Source organism: Pyrus communis, chromosome 8 (genome assembly GCF_041283825.1).
Source record: "Pyrus communis isolate YQ-2024b chromosome 8, ASM4128382v1, whole genome shotgun sequence".
Taxonomy (NCBI): domain Eukaryota; kingdom Viridiplantae; phylum Streptophyta; class Magnoliopsida; order Rosales; family Rosaceae; genus Pyrus; species Pyrus communis.
This window is the reverse complement of record NC_142572.1, coordinates 13,877,290-13,894,362: the sequence shown is the minus strand read 5'-3', so window position 1 is coordinate 13,894,362 and position 17,073 is coordinate 13,877,290. Positions and strand designations below refer to the sequence as shown.

At 36.6% G+C, this 17,073-nt stretch overlaps 2 protein-coding genes across 3 annotated transcripts; both read left to right on the top strand.

Moving 5' to 3' along the window:
* Positions 1–10,228: 10,228 nt before the first annotated feature.
* CID6 (CTC-interacting domain 6) lies at positions 10,229–13,008 on the top strand. 2 transcript variants are annotated; one of them, XM_088698087.1, is made up of 4 exons: positions 10,233–10,372; positions 10,971–11,051; positions 11,304–11,754; positions 12,587–13,008. In XM_088698087.1, the coding sequence occupies exons 3-4, from the start codon at positions 11,323–11,325 to the stop codon at positions 12,713–12,715; spliced, it is 561 nt and encodes a 186-aa protein (XP_088554213.1). In that variant the 5' UTR covers positions 10,233–10,372; positions 10,971–11,051; positions 11,304–11,322; the 3' UTR covers positions 12,716–13,008. The 2 variants fall into 2 exon arrangements, with proteins under 2 accessions (XP_068313187.2, XP_088554213.1); XM_068457086.2 differs by lacking the exon at positions 10,971–11,051 and having other exon boundaries at positions 10,229–10,372.
* Positions 13,009–14,039: 1,031 nt separating this feature from the next.
* On the top strand, positions 14,040–16,222 carry LOC137718447 (uncharacterized). Its single transcript, XM_068458001.2, has 3 exons — positions 14,040–14,336; positions 14,730–15,139; positions 15,490–16,222. Exons 1-3 carry the CDS (start codon positions 14,172–14,174, stop codon positions 15,926–15,928), a joined length of 1,014 nt encoding a protein of 337 aa, XP_068314102.1. The 5' UTR covers positions 14,040–14,171; the 3' UTR covers positions 15,929–16,222.
* Positions 16,223–17,073: the final 851 nt, after the last annotated feature.

Sequence of the window (17,073 nt, the reverse complement as noted above, 5' to 3'; positions counted from 1 at the left end):
TAGAAATACCGACTCTAGTCAATCTGATAAAAATCCCGATTTTTCCGTCTCCGACTCTAGCAGTTCTAGCGACGTCTCCTCGCCAAACATTAAGTTTGGGTGCACGGACACTTGTTGTAATAAAATTTCAGTGCTTAATAAGCAAGAAGAACAAGAAGAGTTTTTAATGGAATTAATTAGTAAAGTCGATGACCCTGATTTAAAATCTTTTTATTTGAAAAAACTCAAAAATTTGATTTCTTCTCATGAACCTGGCACTAGTCAAATTTCTTCTCAAAAGATTTCTCTCAGTACCACTTTGGAACGTTTTAATAAATCCAAAAAAGAGATCACCCTCAAAGATTTGCAAAAAGAAGTTAATCAAATCAAATCGGAAATTAAGTTTTTAAAATCCGAAAATACCGAAATTCGTTCACAACTCAGTAGATTACGAGTGGAATGTATCTGATAAATACAAAACTGCTTTTGTAACTCCTTTCGGACATTACGAGTGGAATGTAACTCCTTTCGGACATTACGAATGGAATGTAATGTCCGAAAGGAGTTACATTTCGAAAGGACATTACGAGTGAAACTGCTCTTTCGGACATTTCGGACATTCATGAACCTGATAAATACAAAACTGCTCTTGCGTACGTACTCTACTGAGTTGTGAACGAATTTCGGTATTTTCGGATTTTAAAAACTTAATTTCCGATTTGATTTGATTAACTTCTTTTTGCAAATCTTTGAGGGTGATCTCTTTTTTGGATTTATTAAAACGTTCCAAAGTGGTACTGAGAGAAATCTTTTGAGAAGAAATTTGACTAGTGCCAGGTTCATGAGAAGAAATCAAATTTTTGAGTTTTTTCAAATAAAAAGATTTTAAATCAGGGTCATCGACTTTACTAATTAATTCCATTAAAAACTCTTCTTGTTCTTCTTGCTTATTAAGCACTGAAATTTTATTACAACAAGTGTCCGTGCACCCAAACTTAATGTTTGGCGAGGAGACGTCGCTAGAACTGCTAGAGTCGGAGACGGAAAAATCGGGATTTTTATCAGATTGACTAGAGTCGGTATTTCTAATTTCTAAAGCCTGAATAAGTTGAACTTTCTCTTCTTCAGAGATTTTCAGTTGGTTAATAACCTTTTTAACCTTGCATTCATTTGCATAATGACCAAATTTGCCACACTTGTAACATTTTCCCTTTTTATTTTGAAAATCCTTTTTAGACTTTCGAAAAGGTTTTTTGTTTGAAGATGGTTTTTCATAAAATTTATTTGTCTGAAAAGGTTTGTTGGAAGATCTTTTGTTTTTATAAAATCTGGATTGATGTTTAGAAAACTTGCTGGTTTGTTGGGCTTTTTTCTTTTTACTCGAAGGAGCGATTGGAGGTAAACCATACTGTTCACAAAATGTTCCAAGTTCGTATTTAGCAATAGATTTATCTTTATGAACTTGTTTTGAAATCTTCATGTCGATACACATTTTCAATCCTTCCTTTTGAATAACATTAACTATGTTACCATAAGTAAGGGTATGTTAAGGTATGACACCTTCTTCATTTACTAAAACATTTCGAATTTTGTGAGCAAAAAGATTTGGTAAACCATTGATAAATTTTTCTTTCCAAAAAGGTTGATTACTATCTTCCCGAAGCATAACTCTGGATATGAAAACATCTTTATACCATCTGAAATCACTTAAGGTTGGACACCTTAAATTACTCAGTTGGTCGTGAATACGCGTAGTAACGTTGCTGGGTGTTCCTATAAAGTGTTCTATAATCGTATAAAGTAAAGTATTTACTCCGTCGGGTATTCCCTGTCCTATCGTTTCGTCAAAAATGGGAAATCCTTCCTCATCTTTTTTGACCGCAAAACGTATTTCATCTCTGGACTGAGAAGTTAAGTGCTTCTCCCACCAAGAATGAAGCATCCCGGTGAAACCAGTGACGAGAAGATCAACGATTTGTGTTTGTGTAAAATTGTGATTTGAAATGTAGCTATTAGCAACCATGGACATGTGTTGAAGTTTGTTCAAAAGTTCTTGTTCGGACAAGCCATCTATGTTCCACTCATAAAGTTTGTCGGCAGAAACTGAAAATTGATTTTGAATATTTCGTTCTTCAAATTGAAGGTCAGGAGGAGTTGGCCTGGGATACCAGTTTTTTGTGAGAGAAGTAGGGTTGACCGGATGAGTACGAATACGTTTTAAATCAAAAGTTGGTTGAAGATCAATGTTTTGAAAAATATTTTCAATATTTTGGATAGCAGAACTAGTTTCCGTGTCCTGAGAAGAATCAGAAGTATTTTCTTCTTCGACAGAAACATCATTGTTTTGCAAAACATTAACAACTTTCTCTTTTTTGAGCTCAGTGAGCATATGATCAATTTTTTGTAAAGTAGTCATGGATTTTAAAGCAGTGGAACTTGAAGCAGTATCAGTAAAATTTACTAAAGGTTTTTCTTTTGGAGAAGATTTTGGTTGAGACAATTTGTCGATTTTGGTTTCTATTTTGTCTAACTGTTTTCCAATGGTATGAAGACTTTGGTTTGTAAAATTATTCTGTTCAATGACAGGTTTAAAACCAGAATCTTCTTTTGGAATTTTAAAAGGGGTTGCGGGGATGTTGGTATTACCAGTGGAAATCAAAATAGTTTCTTTGGGAGGATGACTGGAAGAAATCAAAGTTTTGTCTTCCTTAACCCAATTTTCTTTGGTAACAACCGTAACTTTATTTTTTGTTTCAAAATGTTTTTCAATAAAATCAAAGAAAGATATTTCAAATTGGTATTGTTCTACAAAAGCTTTCCATTCGGCATATATGGCTAGCTTTTCTTCATCACAATACTTTTTTCTAAAAATATTTCTTCTGGGGATGTTTTCCTCAGAAGCGATGTCAGCTTTAAGCTTCCTCCATCGGAATTTATGTGGTTGATTTAAAACAAGTAATTGGTGATTCACCGATGTTGTTTCAAAATCAGAAGGAGTTGGAGAAGTGGGTTCTTCTTGGTTTGGAGGATGATAAACAGGATGTGCAACTTGTGAAGAAGTGTCGACAGACTTTAATTTGAGTAAATCATTGACTAGATCTTGTTGTGCAGCTTCTTGCTCTTTTAACTTTTTGTTTACTAAAGATTTGATCAAATCTTGATCTCGACCCAGTCTATCGGTTGACGTGGATCCAGAAAAAGACTGTCTGCTAGGAGTAAAAGATTTGTGTGACAAAACTGATTCACAAGATTTTCTTGCTGGACGATCAAAATTGATTTTAACTGTGCCGTCAAAATATTGTTCAATGTTGTCAAGATTAACGAGGCTGTTTTGAACGGAAACCGGCTTACTTTCATTAATTAAACACCAATCTGAGGGGAGACTGATGTCTGACCACCTAATGGTTCTTGGTACTCTAATGTTTGCGCTTTCTTGGGTTGTTTGGATTAAAAGAGTGTGGTCGCGAGGACTTTTGTTCAAAGCTTGAAAATTCATGTTTGTGCCAGTGACTTTGTAATAAACTCTAAAAATAAGTGCCAAAGGTTGTGTTCCTTCCAGGACTTGGTACCCGGAGGTTTTGATATTAAGAGTAAGAGCTTTTAAAACATGTGGATCTGAAAGACTTATTGTGAGATCTGGAAAACAATCAAAATGGATAGGTCCGTTATAAAGACTTGATTCAATCATTCCAAGAATACTATCGTTAAAATCAGTAAATCGGGCGTCACGAAGACATAAAAGAATAGACGTATTAAGACCTTTTCGTGTTAAAGGTTTAACAGCGATTTGAACTAAACCAATGTGAAGATAGTTATGACCGTTTTTGCGATGCGCTTTGATTTGTTCTGGAGAAAATAATTGACAAGTCTCATGTTCTTTGCTAAGAGCATAAGCCTTCTCAACTGTTTTGACGTGATGTTCGGATTTAAAAGAGGTCAAAGACCATTTTTTCTTGTAAATATTTTGGGTTGAAACTTTTGGAATGTTCCAGTCGGAAAAATCAATACTTTCGTCTGTTTGAAAATCCAATTTTTGTTCTTCATTGACAATGTCAGGTATAGTTCCTAAGGTGGATCTAGAGCTAGTGCTGGCCATTGAACTAGATCTAAATAATCTACTCATGAAATGCACAAAACAAGTATACTATATGCAAGACTTAAAAGATTCACATTCCTCATATGTAATGTGTGTATCCCATGAGAGTTACTTGCCATACACATATACATGCAAAGTAGTGGAATAAACACAAGCTACGAGACAGTCAACATATATATATATATATATATATATATATATGGAGTGAAGGGACAAGCCATGACAATTACCTGCCATATATATGCATGCAGAGTGGTGGAACAAACATCTGCCACATATATATATGGCTCCAAAGACGTGAAAGCTTCTACAGGCAGAAACTAAAGCAGAACCACAGAAAGCCGAGTCTCCCTCTTCCTTGACGAGGACGCCACAAGCAAAAAAAAAAGCATTAAAAAGACACCAACTGCTGGGTTGCTTTGACTTCAATAAAAAGGCTGCTTGATTCAACTGATGTCTTCTCTCCTGCTTCCACCATAAGACAGCAAATATTGCAGTGGCTGTGCAATGGTTGCGCAATGATGGTGCGATCCTATATATATATATATATATATATATATGTGTGTGTGTGTGTGTGTGTGTGTGTACAAGAACCCAGAGAAGCAGATGGAGTACGACGACTGTGCAGGTAATGATGCGGTAACTGTGCGAGTCCGCATGCAGAAAAGGATGCAGGAGAGGAATCCCATTGAGAAACCCAGAGAAGTAAATGAAGTGCAATGACTGTGCAAATAATGGTGCGGTGACTATGCAAACAGCAATCCACATGCAGTGAAGAACGTAATAAGATGACTGTGCAAATAATTAAAAAAAAAGGAGGCAGCAGTGAAGAACGTAAAGGCTTCAGGCACCACGTGAAGGTAAAGAATATATATGCGTGTGTGAAGAACGTAATATATATATATATATATGCGTGTGTGTTTTTATCAATTATAAAGGCTTCAGGCACCACGTGAAGGTAAAGAATAAAAAAAATAAAAAAAATAAAAAAAGGAGGCAGCAGTGATGATGTTGGGAAGCACTTTCAAAGGTAGCACCAGCTGCCGATTGTTTAAATTAGCAGATTGGAGGGCATTCGGCTCTCATAATGCCAAAAGCTGAAACCACTCACAACTGCAATCTACTGTTAGCAAGTCAAGAAGGAAAAAGAAAAGAGGTGGTGGCAACAGAATTATTGCAAAGAAGAAAATAGGGGAAGGATGGTGCACGGCACCACCTTGGAAAAGTATGATAAAAAAAAAAAATATATATAAAAGAAAAAAAGAAGGAAAGTAACACATCTTGGTGAGATATATGTTTTTTATCTGTATTTAGTACAATACGCTGAATAAAATAAAGCCCATCTATTGATATCTCTAGAAATTACAAATGCGTACAAAAAAAAAATATTAAATTAAAAAAAAAAAAAAAGGGAGCCTTCACAAAGGTTGCTCACGTGAAGCCCCACTACTTGGCGAAACCCCAGGAACGGGAGGCATTGAAGATAGATTATTCGAAGCCTCAATACTTGGTTGAACGCTAGATGACGAAGGCAAAAGGTGCTTCTGGAAGAAAGCCACAAACCTCTGGTGGTCACTTTGAATCCGACCTTCAGATTCCTGCAGCTGATCAAGCTTCCTCTTCATACTCGTCGAATAATTATTTGCAAGCATGTGCAAATCTCTATTCTCGCGCTTAAGCTGTCTGATCTCTTGTCTAAGGTTTTCCACCTCGGCCGTCAATGATTCAACTTGACGGGTTCGAGCAAGTAGGCGTTGGTCCATGTTGGACACAGAGCCCGCACACTGAACGCTAAGAGCTAGGACTCTTGAACAGCCAACTCATTAGACCATCTTGAAAGCAGCCTATTATCTCTAAGGGTGAGGAGGTTCCTAGCTACTATCGTAGCCATTGTTGCATCCCTCATCATGGAGTCTTCACCTATAGAGGGCCATTAGAAGATAAGAAGGACGTACACCATATATTACCCTGACGCGGCACACCTATATCACCGCTGAGACTCAAATCTAAGCAAATGTTAGATAGGTTGGACATTTTCAAAGATGTTAAAAGAAAAGGGTTGGATGGAGTAAAATCTCAAAAAAATAATAATAATAATAAAAAACAAAAAATAACATCGGAGACGATTTTCACAAACGGGCAATCTTCAAAGTGTGCATGTTGGATGTGATCAATACCTTTATAAAATGAGAGGCAACACAGCCACCAATTCAAAAAAAAAAAAAAAAAAAAAAAAAAAAAATCAAAGAGACACCACTCTTCAAATTTTAAAAGCCAGATTTTCCTGCGTAAAGTTCGTCAACACTTTTCAGACGCAATCTCAGCTTTTCAGATAACGCGTGCAACTTTGTCAAAGATCTCTGACAAAGTTGAAAACGCGTGGAGTTCACTATCCCAACTACCATACTTTTGCTGACAAGCGTGGGTGACAAAGCCGCACTCGCACCATTACCTGCTATTAAAATCCCTATATGTGTCAACATTCATTCTCCATGGCAGGGCATACATCCAAAACGCATGACTCTTCTTCTTTGCTAGGAATGCAGCTGCAACCAAACCTTTCAATATACTCAGTTTTCTTCTTCCTTGAAAACACCTCTTCAACCGAGTCTTCAAAAGCAAACGTATTTTATATCATCAGGGTCGAAAGCAAGAGTATCTCATAGCATGTCTTCTCCCTGTCCTTTTATTTGTTCTTGTTTTTCCCTGCAGGTCAAAGAAAAAGAGAGTAATCAGCCGGCACTTGGAATCAACCTTCCGACTTGGAACCGACTGCCTGGAAACCCCTTCCTTTATTGCTTACCTAGCATTGCTCTCGAGTACTCATCTTCAACTGTTGATGTACTTCCAAAGAAGACACCACATCTGCCTGGAAACCATATGAGGCAAGTGAAGATGACACATCGAAGCATGTGGAGACAAGCGCAACAAATACATGTGTTGATCCATCCATTACTTCTTCAAAAGAAAATGTATCTCATGTCATCAGGGTCAAAAGCAAAGGTATCTCATATCATGTTTTTCCCCTGTCTTTCCCTTTGCCCTTGCTCTTGCCTTCAGGACAAGAAGAAAGAAAGCAATCAGTCGAAACCTGAAATCAAACGTCCGATTTGGGACTGATTCCCCAGAAGCTTTGCCTGGTTGCTTACCTAGCACCGCTCTCGAGTGCTCGCCTTCAATTGTTTGTGGGTCTCGAATTTCTTCAACAGATATTCCAGGACAATTGATACGATGTTGGCTCTTTACACTGAAGATGCCAGGCATAGACGAGTGACAATGAAACATCAATCTTGTGGATCGTCAGCAAACGCAACAACTCCACGTGCTGATTCATCCCCTAACCCTTTTCAATATGAATTGGAAAGATTGAATAAAGAAACAGGCCATCACCTCCACCTCGTGCTTGCCTGCCATGTGTCCGAATCCTAAAACCGCTCGTGGTCCTATTTTTATTCAAGATCAAGCCTCGATGGCCCTTGAAGAAATCACAATCCCGATTCAAAATCAAGTGTTCACCACCCTTGAATCAAATTCAGTTCCAGATAAAAGGAGTAAGTTCAGACCTTTGGAGGAGACCATAAAACCCTCTAGCCCAGTTCAAGATTAAGCCTGTGGAAAATTAACGATTGGAGGACTAGAAAATCTTCCAGTCAAATTCAAGATCAAGCCCTAATGGCCCTTGAAGAAATCTCCAGCCCAATTCAAGATCAAGCCTCAACAACCCTTAGATCGACATTTACATTAAGGGACTTCAAAGCGCATCTTCTACACGTGACAAGCACATGTATACGACGCGTCTTGAAGTGGGGGCATTTGTAAACATTGAAATTTCAGTGAAATAAATGTTGACCAATGTATTAAAATTACAACCTTTATTTGTTTCACCTACATCACACACTCATTTTACCTACAACTTCCACTTACTTCACCAACTTCAGACACTTACTTCACCAACCTCACACACACTTATTTCACCTCCAACATCCACTCACTTCACCAAAAAAAATGAGTGGTGGTAATTCATTCTCTTGGCCTATAAATAGCCATCTCCATCAAGGGAAAAGAAGAGGAATTTTACATCACACCAAAACCTTGAAGCTTTGAAACTCTAAAGCTCTTAAGCAAATTCTGAAGGATCAGTAAAACCCTCTTCGTTCTTCGTCAAATCCTCCTTCAAGATCAAGCCCTGACGACCCTTTAAGGAACTTCCACTAACTCAAGATCAACCCTTGACAGGCCTTGAAGAAAGTGTTCATCGTTCATCACCTGTTCATCCTAAGATCAAGCCCTAACGGCCCTTTGGATTAACAAAGATCAACAAACCCATACACCCGTTCTTCAAGATCAAGCCTAGCAACCCTTGAAGATCCATTCATCAACTGTTCATCCCTAGATCAAGCCCCGACGGCCCTTGGGATCAACAGCTCATCCATAAACCTACACCTTACGAAGATAGAATCAAAGGCTAAATTTGTAGAAGAGATTGTAACCCCAAAATCAATACAAAATATTATTTTGTACACGTGTTCTTGTTTTAGGAAAATTCGTGTTTACAATAGGTTTTTGATTTTCTATATTTGTTGCTCGGAAGAGAATGACTCGTAATCACCAATATGGATTTTCCATGGTTCCTATGTTTTACTCATTGTGTTAATTTAGTCCCTGTGTTTTCAATTTGGCCAATTTGGTATTTGTGTTTATCTCTGTTAGCCAATTAAAGACATTTCCATCTAATTTTTATAAATTATTATAAACTTATTTGTTTGATTTAAAATATTTAAAAATGAAATAAAATAAATTAAAATAAAAATTATTCAGGAAAACTAATGAAAAGGGCTTGAAAACTTTGAGTTTTAATGATAAGGACAAAATAAAGGGTAAAGTGAATAGTACCAGGATTGATTTTTTAGTGTAAAAATGTGGTTTTTCGTTAAAGTGAACAGTACCATGAGTTTTTCGTTAAAACTCCCAAATTATTCTCCTCCCTCCCTGACCTCCTCCCTAACATTACCCCATCTCTTTTCTATTTCACAACCTTAATCATTTTTCAGATTGGAAGTTTTGTCTCTTATATGTGTTATTTCTCATTGATTTTCATTTTTTTTGTAAAGAAAAATGGTAATTATATCTCATATAATTTTTCTTATGAATTTTGTAAAAGAGATCGAATGAAATGTAATTAAATGGCTACAATAGACAAACACGAGGACTACATTAGTCAAATTCAAAACATGAAGATTAAATTGACCACATTGCTATAACACAAAGACCATTTTAACATTTAAGCCAATAATTTAAGAAAAATCAACGGTCAACATTGATAGTAATAATGGTTAATCTGCTATCAAATTTGGGTGAGATTGGTTTAAGTGACGTAAGCGTCTTAGTGTTTGTTTATCTTGCTTTATTTTCATTCATTTTTATCTTTACTAGTGTTCAGTTTCTTTGCATATCTAGTTTTGTCATCATAATTCTTATTTTATTTATTTTTAATTTGCACTTATTACAATAATAAATTTAGATATTCTGAATCTCATTGGAACGACATTCTACTTGTCATGTATTACCATTATTTAAGTGATATGGTACACTTGCAATTATTACAACAGTTGAAAACGCTTATTTGTCCGCTAATATTTTGTTGTTACAAATGAGTGTCAAAGCACTCGTTTGAAAATATTTCTTTTAGAAAACACTTATGCCTTAAAAAATTTCTATTAAAAGCACGTCAAAGATTTTTAATAGAAATTCAGATATTGTTTTAAAAAGTGCCAAGTGCTAAGTGTTTTTCTAATTCGTAAGTGTTTTTAATGTTTGTTGTTAAACGTTTTCTTTTGGCCAAACCAAGGAGAATGAAATGTTAAATCTCAACGTTGTCAAACGTTAGGAGAAACGCTACGAGTAAGATTAAAAAAAAAAAAAAAAATTTAATACTTTCATCGTCTTATTGTACCCCTTAATAATTTAACATTTAATTAAACTTGAAGTCATAGGATAACGCAACCACATCCAATAATATGATATGAAATTAACATCACTTGAAAGTGTAACAGTAAAAAAAAAATTATCCCAAACAGTTTATAGTAAACCCGGCAAAACGTCCGTGTCATGCATATCCACAGCAAAATATAGAAATGGAATTCCCCAAAATATTTTTATTCCAATCATTTGCTTTTACTCTCTCTCTCTCTCTCTCTCTCTCGCGTTTCGTCTTCACAGCGATCTCGGAAATTAGGGTTTCGGAGACTCCGGGGTTATTATTTGCTTATCTGGAATTTCAAGATCCCCTCGCACTCGGTGAGCTTCCATTGACCTTCGTTGATTCATGCTGTTGATATTATCTTTATCTTAGATTCTTAATCGCATTTCGATTTCAAAATTGCGGTGATTCGTGTTTCGCAATTGCTTTTTCGTGATGTGAGTCGAGTTGATTTTGGTTAAGTTATTGCAATTTTGTTTATCTGTGTGTGTGTCTGTGTGTATGAACAAGGAGGTGTTCTTGCTTGACTACGAGGAGGAAGGTTTAGATTATTGAGGAAAGTGAGATTTTATGCTTAATTGCTTGAATTTTGATGAAAAAAACAATAATCGGATGTAAATTTTGATTAAAGTGAATCTTGATCTGCAGGCTGTTTGCTTGAATCGTATATTCTTTTGTTTAAGAAACTTGGATATTTGGATGTGAATTGGGTATTGGATAGTGATCTAATATTGTCTAGAGTCAGTCTTCGTGTGTACGTTTGGACATAGAGTTGAGTTCTAGATAAGTTGAGGTACTAACTTTGACTAGCTCGGTTTGTAAAGGATTATGGATTTGGTAATTTGTTTTCTTTAGTTGTTTTGAGTAGTAACTGTTGTGATTAAAACACACACCTGTTCGTGTTTGCAAGATCAGTCCTCAAGAGATTCCTCTCGTCATGTAATAAAGATCGAAGATATGATATGGGATTGATCCCAGCCTCCTAATGCTAAATTGGTAACTTCAAAAAGATGGTTTCAGATTTTTAGAAACACTCTCACCTCTATCTGAAAGTTCTTGGTGCAACAGTTAATTTGTGCTTTGAGTAACTTCACAATAATGAACCACGTTATTTGTGGAACCCCTATCTTTTTTTTTTTTTAATATGGCTTGTTTAGACATGGAAGCTTACCATTTTTGTTTCTTTAATGATTATCTTCTTAATGTTGTCTGATAATATCGGGTTTTCCGTTTCTTTCAAAATGGCAGATTTTTATGATTTAAGACCATGAAGCCAGGACTTTCTTCTTTGAATCCCTACGCAGCAGCATACATTCCACTCTCGAAGAGGGAGACAGATGATAGAACTTATGTGACAACAAAAGATTCTAGCCGCAGCAATGAGTCAGTTTGGTTTGGGAACCCTCAGAATTTTACCCATAATCAACATCATAACAAACCTTATCTTGAATCTGATGCCCCTGGTACTGCAACACTCCAGAGTCCAAAGTCATATGCTGTAAAGAACTACCCTGCTCATGGCTATTATGGTTCATCTTCGCAGAATGTGATTAAAGTGTCAGAAAATGAAGATTTTGATATGGATATGGAATATCTTGGGATGTCATTTCCTGGTATATCTGATCAGTCCCTTAGTGATGTGTATTTGGCAAATAGGGGCGACCTGGATGCCACCATTGACATGCTGAACCAACTTGAGGTCACTTTCATATTTTTTTTCTTTTCTTAATGTTGATGTTGTTAAATATTATTCATGTTGCAAATATCATACATTGTCCTCTACTACTGTTATGTTGCTATGCATTACATATAAATACCGAAATACCGCTGCTTGCAATTCTGAAAGCAGTTGAATATATAGAATCTCTGTTTACTTAGATTAGTTCAGGTTGTGTTGTTGTATCATTTATAACAGGTCAAAACTGGGAATTCTTTATCCAATTTGAAGCAGTAACGGTGTATGTGCTGTGAGTTTGTGGCACACTTCATGTCACCTTTCATTAAGTAAAAAACAGTCCTTTCCTTTGACATATTCTCTATTGCAAATTTCCAAGTTCATTTGACTTTGCATGCTTTGTCATGGTTGTATGGCTATTAATGACATTAATATGTATTCTATGTATAGTCTATTTCTTTGACATGGTAGAACTCCTTTTTCTACTTTGGTTCTTCGTGACAATTCGTATTTGTGTGCGAAGCGTATTCATGAGAAAGAATCATCTTGTTCCATTGATACGGTGGGCCGGTTGTATATTGAAATATACGTATTTTAAGCAAATAAAAGAATCACTATTGATAGGATAGAATGCATTGAACTTTTGCTTGGTTGCATTTCTGGCAAAGTTTTATTATGAACTTGATAAAGTTAGAACATCCAGGAATCTCCATCTCTGGTTGTTTGTTACCTTCAACGTTAACATCAAACGTATTGGAATTCGATTTTTATGTTTATGAGTATCAGCACTGAAATAACTCTGCAATCCGACTTACGTGTTTTATTATTTACTGAAAGTCTCTGTTTCTTACTGCAGTTCGAATCTTCTGAAAGTCTTCCAGACACTTTGGACATTGGTGATGTTTCTGAATCTGGGTTGGTGGGCAATAATGCATGGAAACTGAAGAATGTAGCAGGTGAAGCCAGTGGTTCACCCAAATCGTAGGTCCTAAGCCCGTCTCCTGTTTGATTTTGTGGAAAACAAAGAAATGTCAGTTGTTTTACTCTTGACATGTTTGGTTATATGGGTAAAAGAAGTATATAAATAGAGGATATATCTCTTGGGGGAGCATCAAATGCACACATAGTTTGATGATATGGTTGTATAGGTGTTAGATGCTTGTGTTTTTTTTAGACATCTTCAGGTTTTATGAGCCGAAAAAGCTCACTGCGCAATTCTCTTGCTACTCCGGGTTTTTTTGAAATGAAAGTGATGTGCTTCTTCATGACATTTTGTTATGATATCAATGTGCTTATAGTGCCTTAAAGCTTCGATATAGCGAAAATATTTGACTCCTCGTGGCAGTCGTGAGGTGTGCACATCACAATTCGACACGTTGAAAGGACTTCCATGGCACGTACGCTGCCACTTTGGCGTCTAGTGCCATGGAAGTTGCTCTCCCTCGCCATTACATCATGTTTGCATCCACTTAATCTTGGAACTTCAAAAACATTTAACATTTTCTATAATGCTACATAATATTTAACGCTACAGGGTGTTTTAGTCATTAGAAGTTCCATAACAGTTTATTTCTATTATCAATCTTAGCCATTCATTTCATTTACCGTATCATTCAATGCAGTAATATTGAAGAAAAATTTTATTTTCGAAGTAAATGAGCAAACATAAAGATTCAGAACCATGTGTTCATAATTAAATAAAGCAAAACAAATTACAGAACAAAGCAATTGACGGTACACAACCCTATTTGGATTCTATCTCCGTAAAACATCTCTCGTTTTTGTGGGCTGCGGTATCTTGGGATCCCAAATAATTTTGCCGACGGAGTAAAACTCTGCACTGCTCCTCGCCACCGCAATTTGTCTGACGTCGTACCATTCCCTAACCCAAGCAAAAATTACATATTACACCTCTAAAAAATACAACCAGTATATAAATAAAATGGGAGCATGATTTTTTTATTTATTTGAACAAATGATGTTATCTATACTAAGGGGGAGATCGTGGACTTAACCTCACAATGGGTTAGCAATATTATAGTTCAAATCCACATTTGTCGAAAGTCAAACCTAAAACCTCTCACTTACAAGTAAAAATAATATCATCAAACCATAATACAAAGTGGCATGTAAGTGATTTTTATATCTCAAATTGCATCTAGTTAGACTTTGTGCCGTTAAAGTTGTTGAGGTCTTACAAACATGTCCGCTTTGTTGAGGTCTTACAAATATGTCCGTGATCCTCGGTAATAAAAAAGAGGATAAGATAAATATATCTACCAAACGCGGTCTTAACAAACCCCATTTCCCCATTTGCTTCTTTCTAGAGAGAGAAAGAGGAGAGAGAGGTGGATGCTGATCTGGGTTTTTATGACAGGTTCTAGCTTTGAAGAATCTCATCTGATGATCTCTGAGTGATTGAATTTGGAAAATTATAGAACATGGGGGTGGATTATTATAACGTGTTGAAGGTAAACAGAAATGCTGGAGAGGATGATCTGAAGAAGGGATATAGGAGGCTGGCAATGAAATGGCACCCTGATAAGAACCCTAATAACAAGAAAGAAGCAGAAGCCAAATTCAAGCAGATCTCCGAGGCTTACGAGGTATCTTCCTTTTCTTTCTGCTTTTCTTGTTGCACAATCATTCTTCCATTTTATCCTCATAATTTGTAATTTACAATGTGTGTGTACATATACAGTCTTTCTTCCTGCATGACGTCCTATGGTCGCGTTTATAGACAATGATTGTTGTTTTTTCGGGTGTAGCATCTGTCTTATATAATTTAGACATTGGTTTCTAGTCTCAAATTAGAATTTACAAATAGGTTTCTTGTCTCAAATTCGGAATTAGGTTTCTAGTCTCGAATTTGTTAAATGAGGCTCAAATGAAATGGTGCTATTGTTATAGATGGTTTGTATGTTCTTTCATGTCCGAAAGAGCTGAGTTTCATTTGTGAGTGAAAATAAAGATTGGAGAAAATGTATTTGTGAATTCAGGTCTTGAGTGATTCTCAAAAGAGAGCGATTTACGATCAGTATGGCGAAGAAGGATTGAAAGACATGCCACCTCCAGGAAGTGGTGGTTCACCGTTTGGAAATGGCGGCGGAGCTGGATCAAAAGGGTTTAATCCTAGGAATGCAGAGGATATCTTCGCCGAATTCTTCGGAAGTAGTCCTTTCGGATTTGGATCATCAGGAGCTGGGAAGTCTATGAGATTCTCGTCTGATGGAAGCGGAGTGTTTGGGGGATTTGGAGGCAACGAAAATACTTTTCGATCATATAGTGAGGGTGTTACTCGAAAGAAACCGCCGGCAGTGGAGAGCAAATTGCCTTGCAGCCTTGAAGAACTGTATGCTGGGTCAACACGGAAAATGAAGATATCAAGAACTGTGGTTGATGCAAATGGGTAATTCGTTTTAAAACTATCCCTATTTTCCCATTGTCTATACATTGATTGTTACTTGAATCGCAAGAAATATTAACCATAGCCTTCATATGATAATCTAGACTTTTTCGTTTGTATGCCCCGAGCTTTGACGAAAATCTCACTTGCAAATGTGTAGCTTCACCCCTTGTGTTTTCATTTCGTGTCCGAAGTTATCCCGTTCTGTCAAGTTGTTTAGGAAAATCGTTAACGTGGCTGATGTGGCATATAAACGATCTACAATGATGTTTCTTTCTTGATTTCAAGCCAGATGACGTTCATAAATGATAACCTAGCTGACAAATTTTGTTCTGGAAAAACAAAAATCGCAGACGCCAAGTGCTGGAGCAAGAAATATTGACAATCGAAGTGAAGCCAGGATGGAAGAAGGGAACCAAGATTACGTTTCCTGATAAGGGTAATGAACAGCTTGGCCAGCTGCCGGCAGACCTTGTCTTTGTGATTGATGAGAAGCCCCATGACACTTACAAGAGAGATGGCAATGACCTAATTGTGAACCAAAAGGTGTCGTTAGCGGAGGCGTTGGGTGGAACCACACTACACCTCACCACGCTAGATGGTCGTGATCTATCAATTTCGGTGACTGACATTGTGAGCCCCGGGTACGAGCTAGTTGTTGCCAGGGAGGGTATGCCGATAGCAAAAGGGCCCGCCAACAGGGGTGACTTGAAGATCAAGTTTGAGGTGAAGTTCCCTACAAGATTGACCCCGGAGCAAAGATCTACACTTAAACGAACTTTGACAGGCTGAAGAGTCCTTACATTTTGCCATTTTAAATTAGCCAACAGTTTGAAAGCATCCATTGGAGCTACTGGACCGAGTAAAAGACGGAGAATTCCTCGACAAGAAGGCGGAGAAGCCCTCGAAAAGAAGGCGAAAATCGGGCAGAAGCTCTTTGTTCTGCTAACAGTTTGAAAACTTATTGGATATATTGTACTGAGTGATTCCACTCCATTGTTTCTTCTTCTTTTTCTTTCTCTTTTGTTATCTATTTTCTTCGTATATTAAACTGTATGTATTGACAGCTCTACATGTTTTGTTGTAGAGTATAGTATGTTATGTAGCTAGTTATACACACACACACACACACACACACATACATATTTATATTTATATTTCATGCGGAATTTAAGAATATTTAAGAATATAGCTTGTTAGAAATCAAAAACAATTTAAGAATATTTCATGCGGAATTATTAATAAGTAAATGCTTTTTCCTTCGTGTTACTGTTTCTTCTTTTTTTTTAGTCTTTCTGTTGGTGATTGTCGTTTTTCTTACTCTTTGGAGTTTTACTTATTAATAATTTACAACATCAACAATTTGACCTTTGATTCTACAATTTGATCAGTTGGATCATCAGAATCACTGTCACTCCGTAAGAGAGTCATGACATGTGTGCCTAAACCATGGCCACTACATTGTTCTTGCCTGCATTTTATAGATGATCAATTCAGATGTAATTAAATGGCACATCAAGCCATAAATGGATGGAAACGGATTGTATGCTTTCAACTAGTTTGTCAGCAACACTCCTTCCAATTGCTTACCCTTTTTGTGTAACTACATTAGGAATGTATTGTGGACAAACCAAGTGTTGTCCAATGACTTGTCCTTGGTCTCCATTTGTTGATGATCAATTTAGATGTCATTAAATGTGATACCAACAAAAACTGGATGGAATTGACTGATTCATGATTGCGTATTGTGGGTATATGATGGCTTGTGAACAATGGTGTTCAGGCTGTCAGGAATTGAGTTTACAACTTTTGTTCATAAAAAAATCCTTCCAAATCCTAAACCTTTTACTGTAACGACATTAAGAATGTGTTGTGGTGGCAATAAAATGTTAAGTTCGTATACCGTCACATTTAAGAGGGCAAAAAAAATGTCGTTT

Excerpts from the sequence above, each read along its gene's own strand:
- CID6 (XM_068457086.2), top strand. The coding sequence starts at position 11,323 with ATGAAGCCAGGACTTTCTTCTTTGAATCCCTACGCAGCAGCATACATT. Across the intron at positions 11,755-12,586 it reads ACATGCTGAACCAACTTGAG|TTCGAATCTTCTGAAAGTCT; the intron begins GTCACTTTCATA and ends TTCTTACTGCAG.
- LOC137718447 (XM_068458001.2), top strand. The coding sequence starts at position 14,172 with ATGGGGGTGGATTATTATAACGTGTTGAAGGTAAACAGAAATGCTGGA. Across the intron at positions 14,337-14,729 it reads AGATCTCCGAGGCTTACGAG|GTCTTGAGTGATTCTCAAAA; the intron begins GTATCTTCCTTT and ends TTGTGAATTCAG. Across the intron at positions 15,140-15,489 it reads ACTGTGGTTGATGCAAATGG|ACGCCAAGTGCTGGAGCAAG; the intron begins GTAATTCGTTTT and ends CAAAAATCGCAG.